Source organism: Equus asinus, chromosome 26, assembly GCF_041296235.1.
Source record: "Equus asinus isolate D_3611 breed Donkey chromosome 26, EquAss-T2T_v2, whole genome shotgun sequence".
NCBI lineage: Eukaryota > Metazoa > Chordata > Mammalia > Perissodactyla > Equidae > Equus > Equus asinus.
Genome location: NC_091815.1, coordinates 34,861,092 through 34,882,333, shown reverse-complemented (window position 1 = coordinate 34,882,333; position 21,242 = coordinate 34,861,092). Strand labels below are relative to the sequence as shown.

At 55.7% G+C, this 21,242-nt stretch overlaps 3 protein-coding genes and 1 long non-coding RNA gene across 10 annotated transcripts; 3 read left to right on the top strand and 1 right to left on the bottom strand.

Annotated features, from left to right (window-relative positions):
- Positions 1-15: 15 nt before the first annotated feature.
- LOC139042149 (uncharacterized) lies at positions 16-15,687 on the bottom strand. 2 transcript variants are annotated; one of them, XR_011498470.1, is made up of 4 exons: positions 15,445-15,687; positions 13,757-13,942; positions 11,714-11,759; positions 16-445 (listed from the first exon to the last, which is right to left on the bottom strand). It is a non-coding gene; the product is annotated as an uncharacterized lncRNA (long non-coding RNA). The 2 variants fall into 2 exon arrangements; XR_011498471.1 differs by lacking the exon at positions 11,714-11,759 and having other exon boundaries at positions 15,445-15,682.
- On the top strand, positions 657-5,496 carry KLK11 (kallikrein related peptidase 11). 6 transcript variants are annotated; one of them, XM_014866900.3, is made up of 6 exons: positions 657-871; positions 2,547-2,622; positions 3,078-3,234; positions 3,640-3,905; positions 4,482-4,618; positions 5,033-5,496. In XM_014866900.3, the coding sequence occupies exons 2-6, from the start codon at positions 2,583-2,585 to the stop codon at positions 5,183-5,185; spliced, it is 753 nt and encodes a 250-aa protein (XP_014722386.1). In that variant the 5' UTR covers positions 657-871; positions 2,547-2,582; the 3' UTR covers positions 5,186-5,496. The 6 variants fall into 6 exon arrangements, with proteins under 6 accessions (XP_014722386.1, XP_070354854.1, XP_014722396.1 ...); XM_070498753.1 differs by having other exon boundaries at positions 684-871; positions 3,078-3,238; positions 3,548-3,905; XM_014866910.3 differs by lacking the exon at positions 657-871 and adding an exon at positions 1,603-1,730.
- On the top strand, positions 6,860-11,702 carry KLK10 (kallikrein related peptidase 10). The gene is made up of 6 exons (XM_044758870.2): positions 6,860-7,119; positions 7,549-7,648; positions 8,564-8,747; positions 9,736-10,010; positions 10,403-10,536; positions 11,107-11,702. Exons 2-6 carry the CDS (start codon positions 7,558-7,560, stop codon positions 11,257-11,259), a joined length of 837 nt encoding a protein of 278 aa, XP_044614805.1. The 5' UTR covers positions 6,860-7,119; positions 7,549-7,557; the 3' UTR covers positions 11,260-11,702.
- KLK9 (kallikrein related peptidase 9) lies at positions 15,410-20,835 on the top strand. Its single transcript, XM_014866887.3, has 5 exons — positions 15,410-15,543; positions 15,698-15,854; positions 18,078-18,343; positions 19,574-19,710; positions 20,128-20,835. The coding sequence occupies exons 1-5, from the start codon at positions 15,501-15,503 to the stop codon at positions 20,278-20,280; spliced, it is 756 nt and encodes a 251-aa protein (XP_014722373.1). The 5' UTR covers positions 15,410-15,500; the 3' UTR covers positions 20,281-20,835.
- The last annotated feature ends 407 nt before the right edge of the window (positions 20,836-21,242 follow it).

Here is a 21,242-nt window from a genome sequence, read left to right as displayed (position 1 = left end):
CAGGAATGGAGTAGAAAAAGTTACTTATGACAATAAAAATAAGGGCTGTTTTTCTCCACCCAGCACAATAGGAACAGTGCCCAGAGCATATAAGCTTTTAAAGGACCCAGGAAGAATCTGAAAACAGTGAGGGCGGGGGCCGGGAATGGTTGGCTTCAAAATACAAGGTAAAACTGTGAAATCAAAATTCACAACCATTTAATTAAATGTCTATAAAACATAACATTCTTCCAACTAGCCAGTTGCAACATGGCTCTGTGGAGTTGAGCACACATCATATTTCACACAAGATGTGGGTTTGTCTTCCTGTATCTGCAGTGACAGATGGTGGGGTGCAGCCTTGGAAAGCAGGATGACCCAGCCTAGGTCTTAAAATAGTCCTGCCCGCTCCTTGGGTTCTGTCTTCACCACCTCTCCAGGAGGTGGAAAGAGAAGTTCTTCACCCCTATGAATGGAAGGGGAATTGGAGGTGGGAGTAAGTGAATGACATTCCCATCACCACAGCCGTAGGAACATTTGCTGAGTACCTTCTGCACTTGGCTCTGTTAAAGTCCCCATCCCAACCCCCCAGAGGCAGGGCTGTCCCCCCCCATCTCACAGATGAAGAAACTGAGCCTCATCAGGGTGGAGTCCCTTGTCCCACGTCACTGTAGTAGGAAGAGGCAGAGCCGAGGTTTGGGGCCAGGGCTGGCTGCCCACAGAACTCAGGCCTATCCAGCAGTCTTACTCCACATTTGGTTAGGGGAGAGAAGGGGGCAAGACCAAGGCAGGAGGTCTAATTGATAACAAGCGAGCCAGGAGAAGTGGGGATCCTCACTCAAACTGAGGAGGCTCAGAGTGGAGAAGTCATTGGACCTAGGTCACACAGCGAGTAAGTGCCACGGCTGGAATCGGAGGACCCCGGGGTTCCCGGTGGCCTGGGAGGCGGGGAAAGGGGAGCAGAGGGAAGGGTTGGTAGAGGAGCGAGCCCTGGGGGTTGGGGCACCCGCAAAGGGCTGATTTCCCTTTCCTGGGCCTTGACTCCCACAGGCCCTGACCTGCCTCCCCCACCCTTCTGTCCTGCCCCTTCGCCTGCCGGGCAGCAGCCCCACCTCTGCAACGCCCCAGCTTCCCCCCTTTCTTGGAACAGAGAAGGGAGGGGCCCCACAGCGGAGGCCAGGGGCCCACCTGGGGTCAGGCAGTGGAGAGGGAGAGCAGAGACGGGGGGAGGAACAAAGACTGGGAAACGAGGTGGAGGGAGAATGATTAGAGACAGAGACACAACAAAGATATAAAGAACTAGAGGAGACATCCAGGGAGAGACTGGGAGAGAAAAGCAGAGAGACAAAGACAGACAGAAAAAGGCACAGAGATAGAAAGAGAAAAGTGACACACAGAGAATTCCAGAAAGGCAGCGAACGACAGATAAAGCCAGATTCGGGAGAGACAGGGAAGAGAGTGGACAGACAGAAGGACGGACACAGAGGCATGGAGAAACGGAGAGAAGCAGAGGGAAGAGGGGCTTGGAGAGGTGGCAGAGGTAGGCAGGCGGGCGGGCAGCACCTCCTCCAGGCCCACCCCCACACACTCCCCACCCCCCGAGCGACAAGGCTGGGCAAGGAGGCTCAGTCATCCTGGGCCCGCCCGGGGCCACCCCCCTCCTGCCCGCCTGCCTGGTGCCTCGCACGCTCCGACTCAGCCTGCCGCAGCTGCCACGGGCGCCAGCCCCCAGAGCCCCAGCCCCAGAGCCTGTGAGTCTGGAAGAGGGAAGGGAAGGGAAGGTCCCCTCCATGTGCCTGCATCCGAGGGCACCAAACCTCCTGGGCCTCAGCATCGTATCCTCCTCTGCTCTGTCCTTCTCGGCTTGGGTTGGGGCTCTCTGCCTCTCTTTGGGTCTCCGACGGGCTGCCTCCAACCTCAGTGACCTCTGACCCCAGCTTAGGTCACTGAGTCCAATCTGCTGCTCCCCCACCCTCCCTCCCACCACTGGCCAGGGCAGCTGTGGGCACTGGCTCTTCCCCTCACCAGCCCCGCCCAGCTCTGTCCGTCTGTCCTTCAAAGGGGCAGGGGTTCAGCAGGGCGAGGGACAGACACCATCCCAGGCTGAGCCCTCTACTGTACCCTGGGCTGCCCTCAAAGGGCCCGAGTCACCCTGGATGGCTGCAGAACGGCACCGGTCACCTTCAGCTCCCCTCCCCCAAGCTACTGGGGCCTGGCCCAGCCTCAGGTGGACAAGAAGGAAAACATTCTCTAAAATGCACCTCAGAGGGTCCCTGGATGACTTAAAACGGGGCCTGTCTACCACTTGTCAAAGGCCAAGCCCCTCTCAGTAACTGCCACATACTCTGGGGCTACCGGAAGCTTCCAGCGGAGATCAGGCCCCTCCAAGGCCACCCTCCATGGCAAAGATTTATTTTAAAGGTTTGGAGGTTGGGGTGTTGTGAGAATTAGGAGATTCCGCAAACCCTGGGGGAGCCAGAGCAGGCCAGGGAGAGAGGGGAGGGTGCGAACCAGCACCCAGTCTCCCCCATAAAGTGATTTGGCCCCTTGTCCCTCCTTGTTCCCAGAAGAACCTGGGGCCTGCCCTTCCCCCACTCTGAGCCATGACGATTCTGCGATTAATCATGCTGGCTCTGGTGACAGGTACGGTGGGGGATGGGGAGGGGCAGGGGTCTCCCTCTGGAATCTCCAGGATCCACCACCCTCTGTGTCTGGACATTGAGAGGGCTGATATTCAAAATACAGAATAACTCACAGGGCATCTCAACAGATACGTGAGCCATAATGAGCTCCTGGATGCTCCTCGTTGGACCAGGTGTAATGCCTTTAGATGCGAGAATGGGGAGAGGTCAAGGAAGTTCCCATGGGAGGGGCCAGGGCTGCTGGGGTGGTGTGGGGGACACTCAAAGAGCTCAGGAGATACTGACCAACCAGTATGGAGGGATTTCAATCGTTTAACACCATTGGCACCATTTGGTGCATCCCAGCCAGACACCAGGCTGGGACCCAGACCACTCACTCCTTCCCTCTCCTCCTCGCCTCCGCTTCTGGGAGTCCTCTCATGCCTGAGCCCCCTCTTTTGCCCTCACCCCCTCCAGGGCATGTAGGGGGAGAGACCAGGATCATCAAAGGGTACGAGTGCTCTCCTCATTCCCAGCCCTGGCAGGTGGCTCTGTTCCAGAAGACGCGGCTGCTCTGTGGGGCAACCCTCATCGCTCCCAAATGGCTCCTGACAGCAGCCCACTGCCGCAAGCCGTGGGTGCGGGGGCTGGGGTGGGGCCGGGAGGGGGCTGGAAATGGAGAGGTGGATGGAGGGGAGCTTGGGGATGGGGAGAATGTGTATGGGGTCAGAGATGGGCATGGGGTGGGGGAGGCAGGGTTGGAGATGGGCACAGGTGGGGGCATTAGCACTGATGATGGAAATTGGGTTGTAATTGAAGATGGAGTGATGGAAGACGTTGGAACTGGGATGGTCTTGGGAATGGGGTTGGGTTATCGTTTGGAACACGACTTTGTTGGGAGGTGGGGATGAGGCTGGAAGTGGACCTGTGGTCTTTCATTCTCTCAGGTGCACCCATCTCTCCCCCACCACCTGTGTTTCTCCCCACCTCCTGCCTCTCCCTACCCTTCCATCTCTGACCACCATCTCTCCCACCTCAGCCGATACATAGTTCACCTGGGGGAGCACAACCTCCAGCGGCGGGATGGCTCTGAGCAGACCCGAACAGCCACTGAGTCCTTCCCCCACCCAGAGTTCAACTACAGCCTCCCCAACAAAGACCACCGCAATGACATCATGCTGGTGAAGATGGCATCACCAGCCACGATCACTTGGGCTGTGCGACCCCTCATCCTGTCATCACGCTGTGTCACTCCTGGCACCCAATGCCTCATTTCCGGCTGGGGGACCACATCCAGCCCCCAGTGTAGGGGCTCTAGAGGGGAACATGGTTGAGGGAGGGTGGTCATGATTGTGGAAGGACATAGGGAACCAGAGGACCCATCAAAGATGAGAGTCAGCGATACAAGAGGGGGCTAGCTGGAGGTGTCAGTGGTGGGATAAGTCAAAAGTAAGAGTGGAAAAATAAGGGCTGGGGAGGGTAGAGACAGAAATCTGGGCTTTGGAGTCAGACAGACAAGATGTGCCATCTCAGATCCACAACCTGCCAGTTGTAGGTCCTTAGGCAAGTGGCTTCACCTCTCTGAACTTTGGTTTTCTGCTCTATAAAATGAGAATAATCACATCCACCTACCAGGGCTGGATTAGAGACAAGGAATATAGAGCAACTAGCATAAAGAATTTACTCGATAGCATTGCTGTTGCTCTTGTTACAAGCAGAGAGATGAGTTGGCTGCAAGCAAGAAGGACAGGGACTAGATTCAGAGCAAGGGCTCTGGTGTGGGTGCAGAGCAAGGTCCCTGGGTTCAGAGCAAACTTTGCAGTGTGGGGAAGGGAGCCAGGGGGCTCTCATTTTCCACACCGCTTCGTGCCATTTCCACAGTGCACCTGCCCCATACCTTGCGATGTGCCAACATCACCATCATCGAGCACAAGGAGTGTGAGAAGGCCTACCCCGGCGACATCACAGACACCATGGTGTGTGCCAGCGTTCAAGAAGAGGGCAAGGACTCCTGCCAGGTCAGAGGGCAGGGCCTGGGTCTCCAACCACATTCCCATCCCCACCTCCAAGCCCCATTGCGTCTCCTTCTATTCCCACAGTCTCATCCTCAACCTTAACCCCCATCTCCTCCTGCAAGGCCAAATCCATCTCCACCACCAGTTCCCGTTTCTAACCTCAACACAATCCAATGGCTCCATTCCCACCCCTATGTCCAACCTCAACCATCCCCAAATCCATTTTCATCCCTAGCCCCATCTTTGTTCCCACCCACAACTCCAACTCATCCCCAGTCCCATTGCCAACCCCATCCTCAACCTTTGCCCCAATCCCAGAGCCGTCCTCAGCTCCTCCCTAACACCATGCCCAACCCCTTCCTCTCTCCTGGCGGCCTCTCCTCCTCTCTGACTGGTTCTCTCTCCTCCCATCCCCAGGGCGACTCTGGAGGCCCTCTGGTCTGTAACGGATCTCTTCAAGGCATTATCTCCTGGGGCCAGGATCCATGTGCTGTCTCCAGAAAGCCTGGTGTCTACACAAAGGTCTGCAAATATGTGGACTGGATCCAGGAGACTATGGAGAACAATTAGCAGGACAAATTGACCCCAGCCCGAAACCCCCGACCCCTACTTGGTGCTGTGGTTCCTGTTCATTCTGCTAATAATAAAGCAGCCTAAGCCAGGACTCCTTTATGTGCTTTCTCTGGATCTCCTTGACTACAAGAGATGCTATAGCTTAATAATCAATTTGGGGTTTGGAATTAGCAAAGCCTAGGTTCAAATTCTGCCTTGTACTAACTTGTCACTCTGGGAGTGATAATAGCTATTTGGGTCACTGTTGTATCCCCAGCCCCAAAGATGGTTCCTGGCACTCACCAAGGTTTCAATAAATATTTACCGAATGAATGAATCTTTTGGGTGCTTCCCAGATGCCAGGTCCTCGTCCAAAGGCTTTTAAATGTATGAACTAAGTTAATCTTCACAAAACCCTATGAGGTCAGTGCTACTATTATACTTGTTCTGCAGACGAGGAAACTGAGGCACAGAGAAATGAAGTCCCTTGCTCCTGGTCACACAGCCAGTAAGCAGAAGAGCACAGAAGAGCAGGGAATCTGAAGCAAGATGACTTCTTAAGTACTGAGCAACACTGCCTTGATGAAGACTCAACTTCCTTCTCTGTAAAATCATGCATGCAAAAGTATGATAGCACAGCTAGTAAGCCAGCCTGCAGATAGCTAAGACCTAACAAAAAAGAGCTATTGTTTTGTTTCCAAACTCCAGGATAGGTAGTTGCTTCATCGAGACCCATGCCTGGCCAAGATGGTAGCTGCTAACCACACGTGCCTATTTACATTAAAATTACATACAATCAGAAGTGGAATTCTTCAGTCCCACTTGCCACGTATCAAATGTGCTATAGCCAATGTGACTGACAGCTGCCATGGTGGACAGCACATACTGAGCATTCCCACCGCTGCAGAAAGTTCCATGGGACGGCCACTGGAATTAACTCACTTCTCACTGAGGAAGATGCCCCACAGACAGTCTAGAACTCAGGATCTTTTTTTGATAGCTGGCTCACCTAGCAGGGGAGGTGGCTGGCCTGAGGAGTAAGAGCCCAGAGCTGGAACTGGGGCCTCCAGTTTTTAGCCAGGCGTGCTGTGTGACCTCCTGTGAGTCACTGCCCTCTCTGAGCCTCCCATTCCTCCCTTGAAATGAGGGAGTTGGCCCAGGTGATGCTGATGCCCCTTGCGGCCTCCTGTGATTCACGGGACTATGTGTCACCTGGCGGCAACACGCAGAAGGCAGGGGGGATGTGAAGCGACCACACACAGGCATGATTGGAGACTCCCCCAACACACACTGGGGGCTAGTCACCGGTACACACTGAGCTGCCTCAAGCACAGAGCATCCCTCTGGGTTTGCATCTCTCCCTTTCTGTCTCCCTGTTTCCCTCTTCTCCTGTTTCTGTGTGTCTCAGTCTCTGTCGCTCCCACTCTTTCCTTCAATCTATCTTATCTTCCTGCCTCCCTCTCTCATCAGCCTTCTGGTTTTAGTCACTATGTCATTCTAGGTATGCAATTCCCTGTTTATTTATTTTTCTCTCTCTGGATCAGGTTCACCTAACACAACACTATCCCCACGACCCCCAGGCCCCCTGGGGATGGGGCGCCCTCTCTCCCCTTCTGGGAAGACTTCTTGGAACAGGAGACCTGGGGAATCCGCATGGAATCCAGTTCCAAAAAAGGGTGTTTTGGGCACTGGGAGAAGCCTGTATTCCGGGGGCCCCTCCCAGAGCAGGAATCTGGGGCCCAGGTTGGGTGCCAGCCCCACCCACGGCCTAATTAGGGAGAGAGAAAGGGAGGGGGTGAGGCCCTGGGGGGAAGGTGGAGAAGTTTCCGGACTCTCTCGGGGTTAAAAGGGAAGGCCTAGCCAGGGGTCTCTGGGCAGAGGCTTCGGCGGCCCACGCGGCAGGGCGGAGGTACTTCTGGGTCTCGTTGCTGCTTCCCCTTGGCGACTCCCAGGTGAGGCGACATGCATCCCACCCTGGTGGGGGCGGGTCGCGAGAGCAAGGGTGGGGACCCTCGGGCAGAACCCAGAACCCCGCTTTGAGCCTCGGTTTCCCTGTCTGCTGGACGCGCCTCTGAGCCTCGGACCCCCACCCCACCAGCGAAGGAGGGCGAAACCCAACGCGCGGGGACAGCCCCGCCGGGAGAGCGCTCCCCTCGGGCGTAGGGAGGGCAGGAGGACGCCACTAGGGACGTCATTAGGGTAATTGCGCCCATTGCAGCTGATCTGGTCCGAATAGCCCGCCCGCCAGTCCCTGCGATGGTCGGCTGCAGTCAAACGGGTCCCCGCGGGCTGGGGTGGCCCAGGCTGGGCGGACGGGCGCGGTGGGGTGGGGGTCTCTGACAGGACATGTGTTTTGAACCGCCCCCGGCCCCCCAACCTAGGTCCTGGCCATGAAATCCCCGCACCTCCACCTCTCCGCCGCCTCGGGCACCCGGGCCCTGGCGCAGCTGCTGTTGCCGCTGCTGACTGCGCAACTCTGGGGTGAGGCGGGAGGCAGGGCTTGGCGGGAGGCGCCGGGGCCCCGGGGCGATGGGAGAGTGTTGCTCTTGTCACCAACCCTAGCGCACCTCTCCACTCGTTGGGACCCCAGCATCCACCCACCGATCGGGAGCACCCCCCAGCCCCGTCAGCCCCGCCCCTTCTGGCCCCGCCCCTGGATGTCCAGCTCCATCCAGGCACCGCCCGTTTACTCCACCTGGATCCCGACTCCCCCTTTTTCCTTGCGCGTCCTTTCCCTGCCCCTTACTCCACCCATTCTGTCCTGGACCCTTCTCACTGCGCCCTATTTTATCCCAAGTCTTGCTCTGTCGCTTTTTGCCCTCACTCCCTTTTCTAGCTCCTGGCGTTATTCCCATCCTTACTCTCACCCTGCGACGTGTTGTATCCCCGCCCCTTGCCGCTCCGCCACCTTCTATCCCCGCCTCCTGGCCCCTCTGCCGCGTTCCAGCCCCGCCCCTTACTGCCGCACCGCCTTCTAGCCCCGCCCCTTGCCGCCCCACCGCCTTCTAGCTCCGCCCCTTGCCGCTCCGCCGCGTTCGAGCCCCGCCCCTTGTGGCCCCGCCCCGTTGTAGCTCCGCCCCCTGGTCGCCCCCCGCCCCCCCCGCGCCCCCCCCCCCCCCGCCGCGTGCTCTCTCTGTCCCCTGTGTTGCATTCTGTCCTTGCTCCTCCGCATCCAGCCCGTCCGGTCTCCTCCTCCGCTCGGCCGTACACCCGCCTCCTCTCCCTTTCACGCCGGTTCCTCACCGCCCACTTCCACTCGGTTCCTGCACGACCCCCGATTTCCACACCCTCCCCGCGGTGTTGGCTGCGTCCCCCGAAGCCGCCTCCCATGGCCCCGCTCAGACCCCAAACCCAGCCTCTGCCCTGCTCTGATCTCCACCCCCTTTCTTCCTCCAGCCGCGGAGGCGTTGCTGCTCCCCGGGAACGACACGGGCTCGGACCCCGTGGCCTCCGGCGCCCCTTGCGCGCGCGGCTCGCAGCCCTGGCAGGTCTCCCTGTTCAATGGTCTCTCATTCCACTGCGCGGGCGTCCTGGTGGACAAGAGTTGGGTGCTCACGGCCGCGCACTGCGGGACCAACAAGTAGGGGGAGCTCCTCGGGGACGCGACGGGTTGGCTGGGGTGGCAGACCCCGGGAAGGGGGCGGGAAGGGCTGGGGCACTTGAGGGTATGGAGCTCTCCTAGCTTGACATGGGGTTCAGTCCTGGAGAGCTTCCCGTAGGAGGAGAGATGGGGTTGTGCTGTGGTCGCCAGGGGGCGATGTGGTCCTTCTCAGCGTTTCTCGGCCCAGCCATCACCCCGTCCAGCTGATTCTCGTTTGGTTCCGTTTGGGTGTAGGTAGCTGTCAGGGTCTCGTGTGGTTAGGAATTTAGAACTAAAAAAAATTGTTCCCCTCCTGAGTCCCGGTAAGGCGAGGAGTGAAGGGGCAGGTTTACACAGGTAGACCCCCCCAGCCCTCAATTCCTGCAGAACGCAGGGACGCAAACACCTGATTGCTTCTTCCCATGTCTCAAGAATTTAGGTTCCAAGCTCTCTTCTACCCCATCCACTTCTCCCTCAGACCCAGGTGTCCAGGCCCCCAGCCCCTCCTCCCTCAGACCCAGGAGTCTATCCTCCAGCCCCTGCTCCCTCAGACCCAGGAGTCCAGGTCCCAGCCCCTCCTCCCTCAGACCCAGGAGTCCAGCCCCCAGCCCCTCCTCCCTCAGACCCAGGAGTCTATCCCCCAGCCCCTCCTCCCTCAGACCCAGGAGTCCAGGCCCCCATCCCCTCCTCCCTCAGACCCAGGTGTCCAGGCCCCAGCCCCTCCTCCCTCAGACCCAGGAGTCTATCCCCCAGCCCCTCCTCCCTCAGACCCAGGAGTCCAGGCCCCCATCCCCTCCTCCCTCAGACCCAGGTGTCCAGGCCCCCAGCCCCTCCTCCCTCAGACCCGGGGTTCCAGCCCCCAGCCCCTCCTCCCTCAGAACCAGGGGTCCAGGCCCCAGCCTGCTCCCTGTACCCTCCTTCCCAGAAACTCAGAGTCCATCCCAGTCCCTACAAAGGCTTTGCCTCCATATGTCTCTCCCCTCCTCAGGCCGCTGTGGGCTCGAATAGGGGACGACCACCTGCTGCTTCTCCAGGGTGAGCAGCTCCGCCGGACCACTCGCCCTATTGTCCACCATAAGTACCACCAGGGCTCGGGCCCCATCCTGCCAAGGCGGACAGACGAGCATGACCTCATGCTGCTGAAGCTGGCAAGGCCTGCTGTGCTGGGGACTCGCATCCAGACCCTCCGCCTGCCCTACCGCTGTGCCCAGCCCGGAGACAGGTGCCAGGTTGCTGGCTGGGGCACCACGGCCGCCCGAAGAGGCAAGAACTGGGGGCCCTGAGACCTGTATCTCGAGGAAAGAGGCTGGGGGATGGACTCCTGGGTCTGAGGGAGGAGGGGCTGGGGGCACAGCCTCCTGTGTCTGAGGGAGGAGGGGCTGGGGGATGGACCCCTGGGTCTGAGGGAGGAGGGGCTGGGGGCACAGCCTCCTGTGTCTGAGGGAGGAGGGGCTGGGGGATGGACCCCTGGGTCTGAGGGAGGAGGGGCTTGGCCTGGACTCCTGGGTCTGAGGGAGGAGGGGCTGGGGCTGGACCCCTGGGTCTGAGGGAGGAGGGGCTGTGGCCCGGACTCCCGCGTCTGGGGAAGGATGGCACCTGGGTCCTTGAGGATGGGGGGCTGGACCCTGGAATGACCTGGTGTTTTCTCCCGTCAGTGAAGTACAACAAGGGCCTGAGCTGCTCCAGGGTCACTATCCTGAGTCCTAAGGAGTGTGAGGTCTTCTACCCTGGTGTGGTCACCAGCAACATGATATGTGCAGGGCTGGACCAGGGCCAGGACCCCTGCCAGGTAGGGACTGGCCAAGGAGGGTCACTGACTCATGGCGGGGAGGATAGGGAGGTTATGGGAAAACAGAAGTCCCCAACCCCATAGCCACCCCCAGCACGAAGTCCTCCCTATGTCCAGCACGACCACATCGCTACCCCAACTCTAACCCCATGTCCAGCACTACCTCCTCGAGTCCATCTTCTCACGCCCCACCCGGTTCCCAGCTCCATTCCCAAGGCCGTCTCCAGCCCTTCCCACTCCATCCTCCACCGCATTCCAGTCCTCAAGCCATTCGTAAACCCCTCCCCCATCCCTATCTTTAGATCTGTCTCCATCCCTTTACCTATAAGGAGCTACAAATCCCAGCTCTGCCGCGTCTCCACCCTCATCTCCCCGACCCAATGCCCATAACCCCAAGTTCCGCTCCATCCCCCCCCACCCCCCATACCTAGTTCCAACCCCACCCCCACCTCATCTTTATCCCAGCCTGGCTCCAACCCTCCCTAGCCCCGTCCTCCCTCTCACGACCGCCAGACCACCAAGTGACAGCCCTTGCTTTGATGTATTTATTTCTCTTTCCTCCCGCCCCAGAGTGACTCCGGTGGCCCTCTGGTCTGCGACGAGACCCTGCAGGGCACCCTTTCGTGGGGCATCTACCCGTGTGGCTCTGCTCAGCACCCAGCTGTCTACACTCAGATCTGCAAATACACCTCCTGGATAGAGAAAACCATACGTTCCAACTGACCCAGAGGCCTGGCGACTCTGCCCTCTTCCTCGTTCCTCCGCGGTCGACTGGACTCTGCCCCTGCCCCACGCAAACCTCGGCTGTCCGTCCGCACCTGCTACCATTCTCCCCCCCCCCTGCCCACTGCTGTTCTCTGCCGGCATTCAAGCCAAAGTGCAGAGAGTGTTGGCAAAATTTGTTCAAGAGAAATGAGGAAGCCGATAGTCACTCAGTCTCCGAGAGAAGTTCTCCGTCCCCCAACCTGGCTTCCTCTACCAGTCCCTGCTGTGTGACCTTGGGCAAGCCAAGTACCCTCTCTGGGCCTGGGCTTCCTCACCTGGAATATGGGGATAATGGACATCTCCTCATAGATGTGTTGTGAGGAGACTGTGATATCCTGTGTGTGCATAGATCGTCACGTAATTATCAGTAAAGCATTAACCCAATGGGCGGTGAGCTCTGACTAAGTGTTACCTGTTGTCATGATCTGTGAACAGGTCCTGGTGTGTGACTCTGTGTCCTGGGGAGAAAAGCACAGGGGTAGCTCCCAAGCCCAATCCCCCACCCCACCCCGAGACACCATCCCCACCTCCATCTCTCGGGGCCGATGGGAGAAGCACATCCTCCACCCTCCTCTAAAGTTCCATGGGGTACCTCTTCACTACTTCCTTCTTCCTTCCCACCGTTTCCCATGTCTGAGTCCACCCAACACCAGCTCTTCCTGTCCGAGAGCTGGGCCGCCTCTGAGTCATCTGGTACCTTCTCTGACTTCCTGGGGCCCCTGGAACCCGAGGGACCTCGCCCTGCCTCCATCCCAACCTCTAAGACCAGAGGAACGCTCCCCACCTCGGGTGCCAAGCTCATGCAAAGGAGCCCTCTGACATTTAGGGGAAATTTTTTGCTTTGTCGGATCCGTCTCCATCATCACTTCACCTCCCACGAGCTACAGTCCCGGCTCCACCACGTCCCGTTCATCCCCGAGTCCAACATCCATGACCCCAGGTCCAATTCCATCCCCATCCCCGTCCCCGACCCCGTCCCCATCCCAAATGGGGCTTTGAGATTTTGCCCTAAAAATTTGGGAGGAGCGATTTTTCTCCTCTCCCTGAAATTGCCTTGGTGTGAATATTCCCGTGCTGGGGGGCGTTATAGACGAATCCAGGCGAAGCTCGCAGATGTTTGGGTCTCTCTGCTTAGCCTGGCCTTTGGAGCGCTACATAAGCGGAACGTTTGCAAGACAGAAATTTCCCAGCAGGCCCTGGTTGTTTTTGCGTCCCCCTGTCAAATGAGGACTTACTGAGCGCCTACTATATGGCGGGCCCGGAAGGCAGTGGTGACCACAAACGTCCTGCCCTCACGGAGCCCGCGGAAGATGGGCGCACAAGTCCGAGCGCAGAGTCTACAGAGCGCCCTTCCATTGCCTCTCCCCCCCACCCCCACATTAGCACACCCAGGAAACGTCAATCAGGCATATCAGCTGAGTTTGTCACGCTGGAATTGGAAGCACAGTAGGTGGGAACGCAAAAACCCCGATTCCTTTTTCAAGGCAATTCGCTCGTTCCTTTAGTCATGCCGCAAGTGTTTACGGAGCCGTGTCCTATGCCAGGTCCACGAGATGAATCAGACTGGGCCCTACCCTCAAGGAGCTACCAGTCAGGCCAGGGAGACAGGCAAGCCTTACATTCTTGTCATTCAGGTCTCCACTCAAAGGTCACCTCCTCAAGGAGGCCTTCCAGGATTGCCCTGCATAAATGGATCCCTCCGCCACCCCAGGGTCACCAATCTGTTGCTTATTTTATTTTATTTTTTTTTGCTGGGAAAGATTGACTCTGAACTAACATCTGTTGCCAATCTTGCTCTCTCTTTTGTGTTTCCCTCCCCAAAACCCCAGTGCATAGTTGTATATTCTACATGTAGGTCCTTCTAGTTCTTCTATGTGAGACGCTGCCACCGCATGGGTACTGACAGGCGAGTGGTGGGGTTCTGTGCCCGGGAACCAAACCGAGAATGCCACTAGGCCGTCAGGGCTGGCTCCCATTGTTTTTTTATTTCCTTTACAGCACTGTTATAGCTGAAATAATCTCATTTATTTGCTTACTCCACCATGATCTGTCCCCTCTCTCTCTTGACCCAGTCGGTGAGGGCAGGGACTCTGATTTATTCACGGTGGTTTTCTAAGCACCTGCTATGGTGCCTGGTGCAAAGAAGCCACTCAACACATTGTTAAATTAACGAATAATCCAAATCGATCATCACCGTAACAGAAGGAGGCACGGGGCACCCCAAGGCTGGGCCAAGGAGTCAGGGAAGGTTTCTCAGATGAGGGGACACTCGCATGGGGTTCTAAAGGATACACAGGAGTCCACCAGGTAGAGAAGGAAATGCATTTCTGTCACTTACTCTGCGACCTTGAGCAAATTACTTGAATGCTCTCTACCGCAGTTGTCCCCTCTGTGAAGCAGAAATGGATTAGAGGCTCATGAGAATTAAATGAGATAATATGCACAAAACACTTACCAAACTGCCAGACACAGAGTGAACAGCCAATAAGGACAGCTGTCAAGATGTTCTTAAAGCAGTTACCATGGCACTCAACACATAGTGGGTATTCAGTTCCTGGTCTCAAAGAAGTCCCTTCTAGAGACGGTGTAAGACAAGTGTAGCCGTGGGTGACGTGTATTGTGTTGGAGGCAGTAGAGAGCTCTGAAGGAGACGGATAAACATATTATATTTATTAAATGCTTACCGTGTGCCAGGGACTGTCGTACTTCACATGTGTTAATTCATGTAACCCCCCTACAGTCCTGATTACTATTGCTACTTAATAGATGGAGCAACTGAGAGAGACCCAATGACTTGCGCAAGATCACACCTAACAATTGCCCATGTTGAAATTTGGATCCAGGTGGTTCAGGTCTAGAGTCCTTGTTCCAACCACTAACCAGAGCAAGGAGGCATTCCAGGGGAGCCCAGATCCAGCTTGATCATCAGACTTGTGACAACAGAAAGCAGAAGAGACTGTGGATGCCCAGAGGAAGGAAAAGATGGACTCTGCCTGGAGAAATCAGAGAGGACTTCCTGGAGGAGGGGGCATTTAGGTTGGGTCCTGAAGGATGAGTAGGTGTTCACCAGGAAAAGAAGGATATAGAGAAAGACATTCGCTCATTCAATTAACATCTCCTGAGGATTCCCATGAGCCCAGCCCTGAACTGGGTGATGGCTGGGGACACCGAGATGAGTCAGACCTGGGCTTGGCCCTCCAGGGGGCTGCCACCCGGTAAGAAGGAAGGATGGAGAGAGAGACAGGAAGGGTGGGGTGACGGGAAGGACAATGGAGGGGAAATGGGTGAGAAAAAAAGAAGACGATGTTGGGAGGACTCAGGCACGATCTAGTGGTATTAAAAGAAATGGAAAAGTACTATATTCCAGTCAGCTTGGGCACCTGAGTCCTTGGAGTAGTGGCGATGTGATGAAAGGGGTAGCTTATGGCAAAAGTGGTTCATGCAGTGGGGACCGTATTTCCCAACCTCCTAGAAGAGGCCTTCATCCTTGTGGGAAGGGGCCCACACCCCCACTGCAAGGAGTGCTCTGTGGGATGTGTATACAGGCGCAGCTGTCTTGTGGTCTCTCTCTCTCCCCTCTCACCCCAGATCCTTCTGTGTCTCTATCATCCTTTTTTTTTTTTTTTCCTTTCTCTCTCTTTCCCCTCCACACCCCCATCCTGTCTGCCCTCTTCCCTCTGAGTCCTGCTTCTTTCTCCCACCCCTAGCTTGCTTTCTGCAAGGTCCTCCTGCACATCCCTCCAGCTTGCCCTGCACCTTAGTCCCAGCTCTCCACAGCTTCATTCAAGATAAATTTGCTTTCACCCCAAGACCCCACCTCCTCTCCTTCTTTCTTCCTCCTCCCAGCCACAGAACATCCTGGATCCAGATTCTGTATCCAGAGGTCAGGGGGGAATGATGGCAACGCTTCCTGGAGACCCTCTGGAGGACTCCACTTCCCAGGGCCCCTCCCCCATTTAGCCAAGCCCGCACCTAGCAGGTCACCCCCTCATCAGGACAGGGGGTCCCCCTGTGCTTCCTCCCTTTCCAAGGCCCCCAGTCAAGGTCCCGGGCTTCCCCCTCCCCCCATGACATTTCTCAATCCAGATTAATCACGGGGCGGCCCCAGGGAGGAGGAAGGAGATGGGAGATGGCATGGCTTACCATAAAGAAGCAGGGACGCCCGAGCGCAGGGTCGAGGACCCAGGCACCCGGAGGTCATGAAGCTGGGATTCATCTGTGCTCTGCTTTCTGTGCTAGCAGGTGAGGGTCCAGCCTTCCATCCGACTGCCCCTCCGTGGTCCTGGGCGCCCACCCATCCTGCCCTTCGCTCCTGCCCTCTATACATCTCAGCATCTCTCCCCAGCCCTCCCATCTTGCTCTTCATTGATCCCTCTGTCCCCCACCCTAACCCCAGGGCACGGCTGGGCAGACACACGAGCCGTCGGGGCCCAGGAATGCCGCCCCAACTCGCAGCCCTGGCAGGCGGGCCTCTTCTTCCTCACCCGCCTCTTCTGTGGGGCGTCCCTCATCAGTGACCGCTGGCTGCTCACAGCCGCCCACTGCCGGAAGCCGTGAGTGACCCGGGTGGGCCATTCTGGGGAAGGGGCTGGGGGTCAGGAAAGCGTGAGGGGCAAGGGGCCTCCGGTAGAGAAGGGAGGGAGCTGTCGGCAGGAAAGGCTGAGCCTCCATTTCTGTTGCCGAAAAGTTCAACTCTTAGAATTATAAAGACTCCACTCTCCTCCTTTTGGAATCCTAAAATATCTGGCTCTAGGAATCTAAAGATTCAAAACTCATACTCTTAGAATCCTAGACTCTGACCCAGAGAAATCCAGAATCGTAGACTCCTAGAAGCTTGGATCCACGAGACTCTACACCAGCTTCTGTGAATTCTAGAACCATGGATCAGAGACTATTAGAATCTTAGAAGTCCAGACCAGGGCTGCCCAAAGGAAATATAATGCCAGCCACGTAGGTAAGTTAGCTTTCTAGTAGACACCTGGAAAAGTCAAAAAGAAACAAGTGAGATGAATTTTAATAATAGATTTAATTTGACAGACTCAAGATATTATTTCAACATGTAATCAATTTTTCAATATTTGTGAATGACATAGTTTCCTCTTTTTTTTGTTCAAAGCCTTTGAAATCAGACATGCATTTCACATGTAAGGCACATCTTAATTTGGACTAGCCCCATTTCAAGTGCTCAGTAGCTGTATTGGACAGCATGATCCTAGAATCTTAGATTCCAGCTAGAATTCTAGAGTATTCTAGCTAGGTTTATGGGCTACGGAAACTCATAGTCAGAGAATCTTTGATTTACAATATCCTAGATTTCTGTGACTTACGAAATTCTAGAATCTTGAGCTGAGAGAATTCTGGAAGCTTATATTCATAAATCTCTAGAATCTGGTGGATTTACTATCCCAGAATGCTATCACTCAAGACTCTTCAAATCCCCAAAGTTTTCATTCAGAGAATTCTAGTCTCAAACTACTTGAATCCTAGATTCTCGTTTCTAAAATCATAGATTTATAAAATTTTGGAATACTGAAATTCTAGTCTTATTGTCCCAGAATATTAAAATTCTAGGCTCTTTAAATCCTAGATTTAATCCAGATCATTTAAAAATCCTAGAATTTTTTGATCCAGTGAAATCTGGAACATGAGAATCTTGGATTCATAACATTCTAGCACTTAAGCCTCATAGAATTCTAGAATCATGGATTCCTAGCGTGTTAGAATTTTAGATTCTAGGCATTCTAATAGAACCCTAGAATCTACCTGAGGCAGAAGTCTTTTCTACATTATCTCTGGCCGCCCAGCATGTTGTGTGGGAATTTCCCATCATGCATTCCTCCATGATGGGGCCTCTTTTAGCTCAGGTCTGTACATCAGGCTGGAAGAACAATGCACAGATTCCAGCCCCAAAGACAAAGAAGGAGAGAAGCTGAGATGTGGAGGGAGAAGAGACTCAGAGGCAGGGAAGAGTTGCGGTGGGGGGCTGGTTTCCTAGACACAGAGCCAAGGCAATGAGGTGACAGAGAGGGACAGAGATAAACATGACACCTCACACTCTTCAAACCCTGGATTCTCACACGTTAGCCTGGCCCCTAGCATCAGAGGTCAGAGGCTGGGGGATGGACATGGAGACCCCTGAGGGTCCCCAGCCATCCTGGGCATGGACCCAGAGAAGAAGAAGTGGACTGGGACGGTGTGGAGAGTGCTTGAGGTTAGACCTCGGGAAGAAATGCATTGAGGGGTGAGGGATATGGCAGACAGGAAAAGCATGAGGCCACAGATGACCCCCAATTTGGGGATTTTCCATATGCCATCCTCCTCCATATGGACACATACACCAACACACACACAGAGCCACTCCCCACGGAAGCCACTAGACCTGTGGAGGCAGGAGGTGGAGCTGTTGTTGTGTGATAAGTGGAACCCCCACATGCCTACATGGCTCCCAGGTACTAGGTCACCACCAAAGCCCCAGGTGGGGCGGCGAAGAAAGTGGCTCACTCGTCGTGCACCTAGGAAGGGGTATGAGGTTTCTGGGGAGAACTACAAAGGTAGAAGCAGACAAAGGGATGGAGTGGGGAGCAGAGGCCCGGAGAGGGTGTGTGCCCTGCTTAAAATCACACAGCACCCTGGGTCACATGTAAATGATGGGGGCCCAGAGAGGGGGTGTGGCTTGTGGAGGATTACACAGCAGCCTGGTGGACAGCAAAAGAGGACCCAGACTGCGAAGACCCCACATGTTCTCCCAGCTTGATCTCCGAGGCCTGTCTCAACAGATATCTGTGGGTCCGCCTCGGGGAGCATCATCTCTGGAAATGGGAAGGTCCAGAGCAGCTGTTCCGGGTCACCGACTTCTTCCCGCACCCTGGATTCAATGAGGACCTCAGTGCCAATGACCACAACGATGACATCATGCTGATCCGTCTGCCCAGGCAGGCACAACTGGGACCTGCTGTGCAACCCCTCAACCTCAGCCACACCTGTGTCTCTCCAGGCACCCAGTGTCTCATCTCAGGCTGGGGAGCCGTGTCCAGCCCCCAGGGTACAGTCTTGCCCACAACACACCCCTTTACATCTCAGGCTGAGGGTCTGAATCCCTCCTCTGTCTCTGTCTCTGCCTTTCCATCTCTGTCTCCTATCTATCTATCTATCATCTATCTATCTATCTATCTATCCATCCATCCGTCGATCCATCTATTCCACCAAATCTAAGATGCCACGAATTATAAGATGCATCACCATTTTATGACCTGCTAGCAACAAGAACAACAAAAGGTCCCATTGATGCTCGTATGACAGCATTTACTGGAAGACACCTCCGGATTTCAGAGATGTTTAAATGTGAAAACACACAGACCTTAGAATCAAAATAGGGTTACATGTCTCAGAATCACAAATCAGCAACTTATGAGCCAAATTTGGTTTCCCACATCAGTATCAGTTTTCAAAGTATCTTGAAAAAAAAAAGTCTGAATTTGTTGCTGCCAACATCTGACACCCACGAGATTTTACATAAAAGAAAAGTTTCTAGAGTCATTCGAAAAATTCAAAGAACTGTGTCCACTGGACCCACATTCCCAAAATATGGACAATTGTTGAACAGTCAGTTGGGGCTGTCTATTTTAGACAAGATATGGGTTCTCTGGCCCCCCACAGTTTGCCCCACTGTCTGCTGTCTCCTTGCACAGTCCCCTCCACCCACTTCTGTTTACCGAACAAGCCCCTGGCTGCATCTGAATTTGCACCCAGATATTATATACATGGACCTATATAGATATATAGGCATCGGTATCTCTATTATATACACTGTATCTCCCTCTCTCTATCCGGCATCTCTGAATCTTTATCTGTATCTTTATCAATGACCAGAAACGTCTTCTCTCTTTTATCTCACTGCCTTCTCCCTTGGTTATTTCTGGGCCTATTTCTCCCTATTTCTTCATTGCTTCCTCTGAGAACCTTTTTCCCCTTAAGAGGTCTCTATCTCCCGCCACGGTCTCTGTTTTTCTCTGCATGAGTTACATATGTATCTCTTCTTGACTCTTGGCTCTCGGCATCTCTCTCACTCTCCCTCTCTTTGGCCCTCTCCCCCTCCTCATATCCATCTATTTCTCTTTCACACTGTGATTCTGTCTCTTTGCCTCCAACTCTCGTTTCTGTTTTTGAGAGTCTTACACTGTGGTTCTATGAGTCCTTCGGAAAGGGTGGGGGGCTACTCAGTGTGATGGGGACAGTTGCTGATCCTCTATGGATGAATCTCTATCGCCAACAGTGCAGTACCCACTCACGTTGCAGTGTGCCAACATCAGCATCCTGGAGCGCAAACTCTGCCATCGGGCATATCCAGGCCACATCTCGGACAGCATGCTCTGCGCCGGCCTCTGGGAGGGGGGCCGGGGCTCCTGCCAGGTGAGACCTACTCTGGGGAGGAGGGAGATGGGTATCCTGCCAGGATTTCCGGGTCCTGTGGGAGAAGGGAGTTGGGGCCCCAGACTTCCTGGATCAAAGCAAGGTGGGAGCTGGGGCACCTGGGTCCTGGGAGAGGATGGGACCAGGGCCAGGATTTCTGGATCTAAAGGAGGAGGGGATTAGGGGTCCAGACTCTAAGTCCTGGACGATGTGGGAGCTAGGAGCCCAGAGTGCTAGGTCCAGGGGTGAGGTGGGGCTATGAGCTGGTACTCCTGGGTCTGAGGGAGGAGGGACTGGAGACCGGGACATGGGGGTGTTGGGGGAGAGGATTCGGGTCTTCCTGCAGGGAGGAAGTGACCTGTGTACTGTCATGAATAGACCCACTTAACAGTTTCTCTGTTCTTCTCTCGTGCACAGGGTGACTCTGGGGGGCCCCTGGTTTGCGACGGAACCCTGGCGGGTGTGGTATCTGGGGGTGCCGAACCCTGCTCCAGACCCCGGCGCCCGGCCGTCTATACCAGCGTATGCCACTACGTGGACTGGATCCGAAAGACCATGGAGGACAACTGAGCCCTCGCTCTTTGCACTGACCGAGAGAGGAGGGTGGGCGCAGAGCCAGGAGGAACTGCAGGGCTCCAGCTTCAGTGGTCTCCGCTCTTGGCCTCAGTCGCCCTGGAGACGCCTTGGGGCCATTCGGGCTCGGCCCCCTCGGAATGGAGCAGGGAGACAGCTCCGCCCCTCGTGGCCCGGCGTCTAAGGTCACCAAGAACAGGCACCACCCGGGTGGAACAGCATCCCCTTGCGGCTCAGCCCAGGAGTGAAATCCACCAGATAGCTCCGCCCCTCAGAACTCCGTCCAATGAGACTTCCTCTCTGGACTCCACCCCTCTGTGGCCCCGCCCCTTCACCCGAGACCCCGCCCCTGTGTGACGTCAGGGGGCGGTACCTTCCACCCACGTGGAGCTCCCGCGGTGTCGGGCTCCGCCCCTCTTGGCCCCGCCCCAGGCGTGTCCTGGGTTTGAATTGTGGCGGGGACCCGACAGGGAGAAGTCGGGGGGAGGGTCTCGACCCCTTCAGATACAATGGATGATTTTACAATAAACGCGCGGAGCCGCGCCTTCCTTCTGTCTCGTCGTGGAATGAGGGAAGGGCAATCGGTGGGCGGTGGAGGGCAGAGAGGGAACGGACACCGCGCTGCAATTCCCCTTGAGCCCTTCGTAGATCCCGCCTGAAGTCTGTCTCCATCAGCCCTATTGCAGCAAGCCTCCTGGGATCTGCTCGGGCTGGTCCCGTCGCCCGCAGGGGAAGGGGCAATCAGGTCACGGTGCCTCCCAAACCTGCCTTCCCAGATCGCACATCTCTCAGGGGGCAGCGGGCGGGGCCCGATCAGCCCTCAGATGTCGGACTCGCCTTTCTTCCCTTCCAGGTTCCTGGCAGCAGCCCCTTCCTCCCACAAAAACTCAGGCTCCAAATCCCTCCTTCCAAAAAGACTTAAGAATTCAGCTGCCAGCCCCTCCTCCCTCAAGACCCAA

Excerpts from the sequence above, each read along its gene's own strand:
- KLK11 (XM_070498751.1), top strand. The coding sequence starts at position 2,915 with ATGGAGGGATTTCAATCGTTTAACACCATTGGCACCATTTGGTGCATC. Across the intron at positions 3,239-3,547 it reads CCCACTGCCGCAAGCCGTGG|GTGCACCCATCTCTCCCCCA; the intron begins GTGCGGGGGCTG and ends TCATTCTCTCAG. Across the intron at positions 4,619-5,032 it reads AGGGCAAGGACTCCTGCCAG|GGCGACTCTGGAGGCCCTCT; the intron begins GTCAGAGGGCAG and ends TCCCATCCCCAG.
- KLK10 (XM_044758870.2), top strand. The coding sequence starts at position 7,558 with ATGAAATCCCCGCACCTCCACCTCTCCGCCGCCTCGGGCACCCGGGCC. Across the intron at positions 7,649-8,563 it reads GCTGACTGCGCAACTCTGGG|CCGCGGAGGCGTTGCTGCTC; the intron begins GTGAGGCGGGAG and ends TTCTTCCTCCAG. Across the intron at positions 8,748-9,735 it reads GCGCACTGCGGGACCAACAA|GCCGCTGTGGGCTCGAATAG; the intron begins GTAGGGGGAGCT and ends TCCCCTCCTCAG.
- KLK9 (XM_014866887.3), top strand. The coding sequence starts at position 15,501 with ATGAAGCTGGGATTCATCTGTGCTCTGCTTTCTGTGCTAGCAG. Across the intron at positions 15,544-15,697 it reads TCTGCTTTCTGTGCTAGCAG|GGCACGGCTGGGCAGACACA; the intron begins GTGAGGGTCCAG and ends CCCTAACCCCAG. Across the intron at positions 19,711-20,127 it reads GGGGCCGGGGCTCCTGCCAG|GGTGACTCTGGGGGGCCCCT; the intron begins GTGAGACCTACT and ends TCTCGTGCACAG.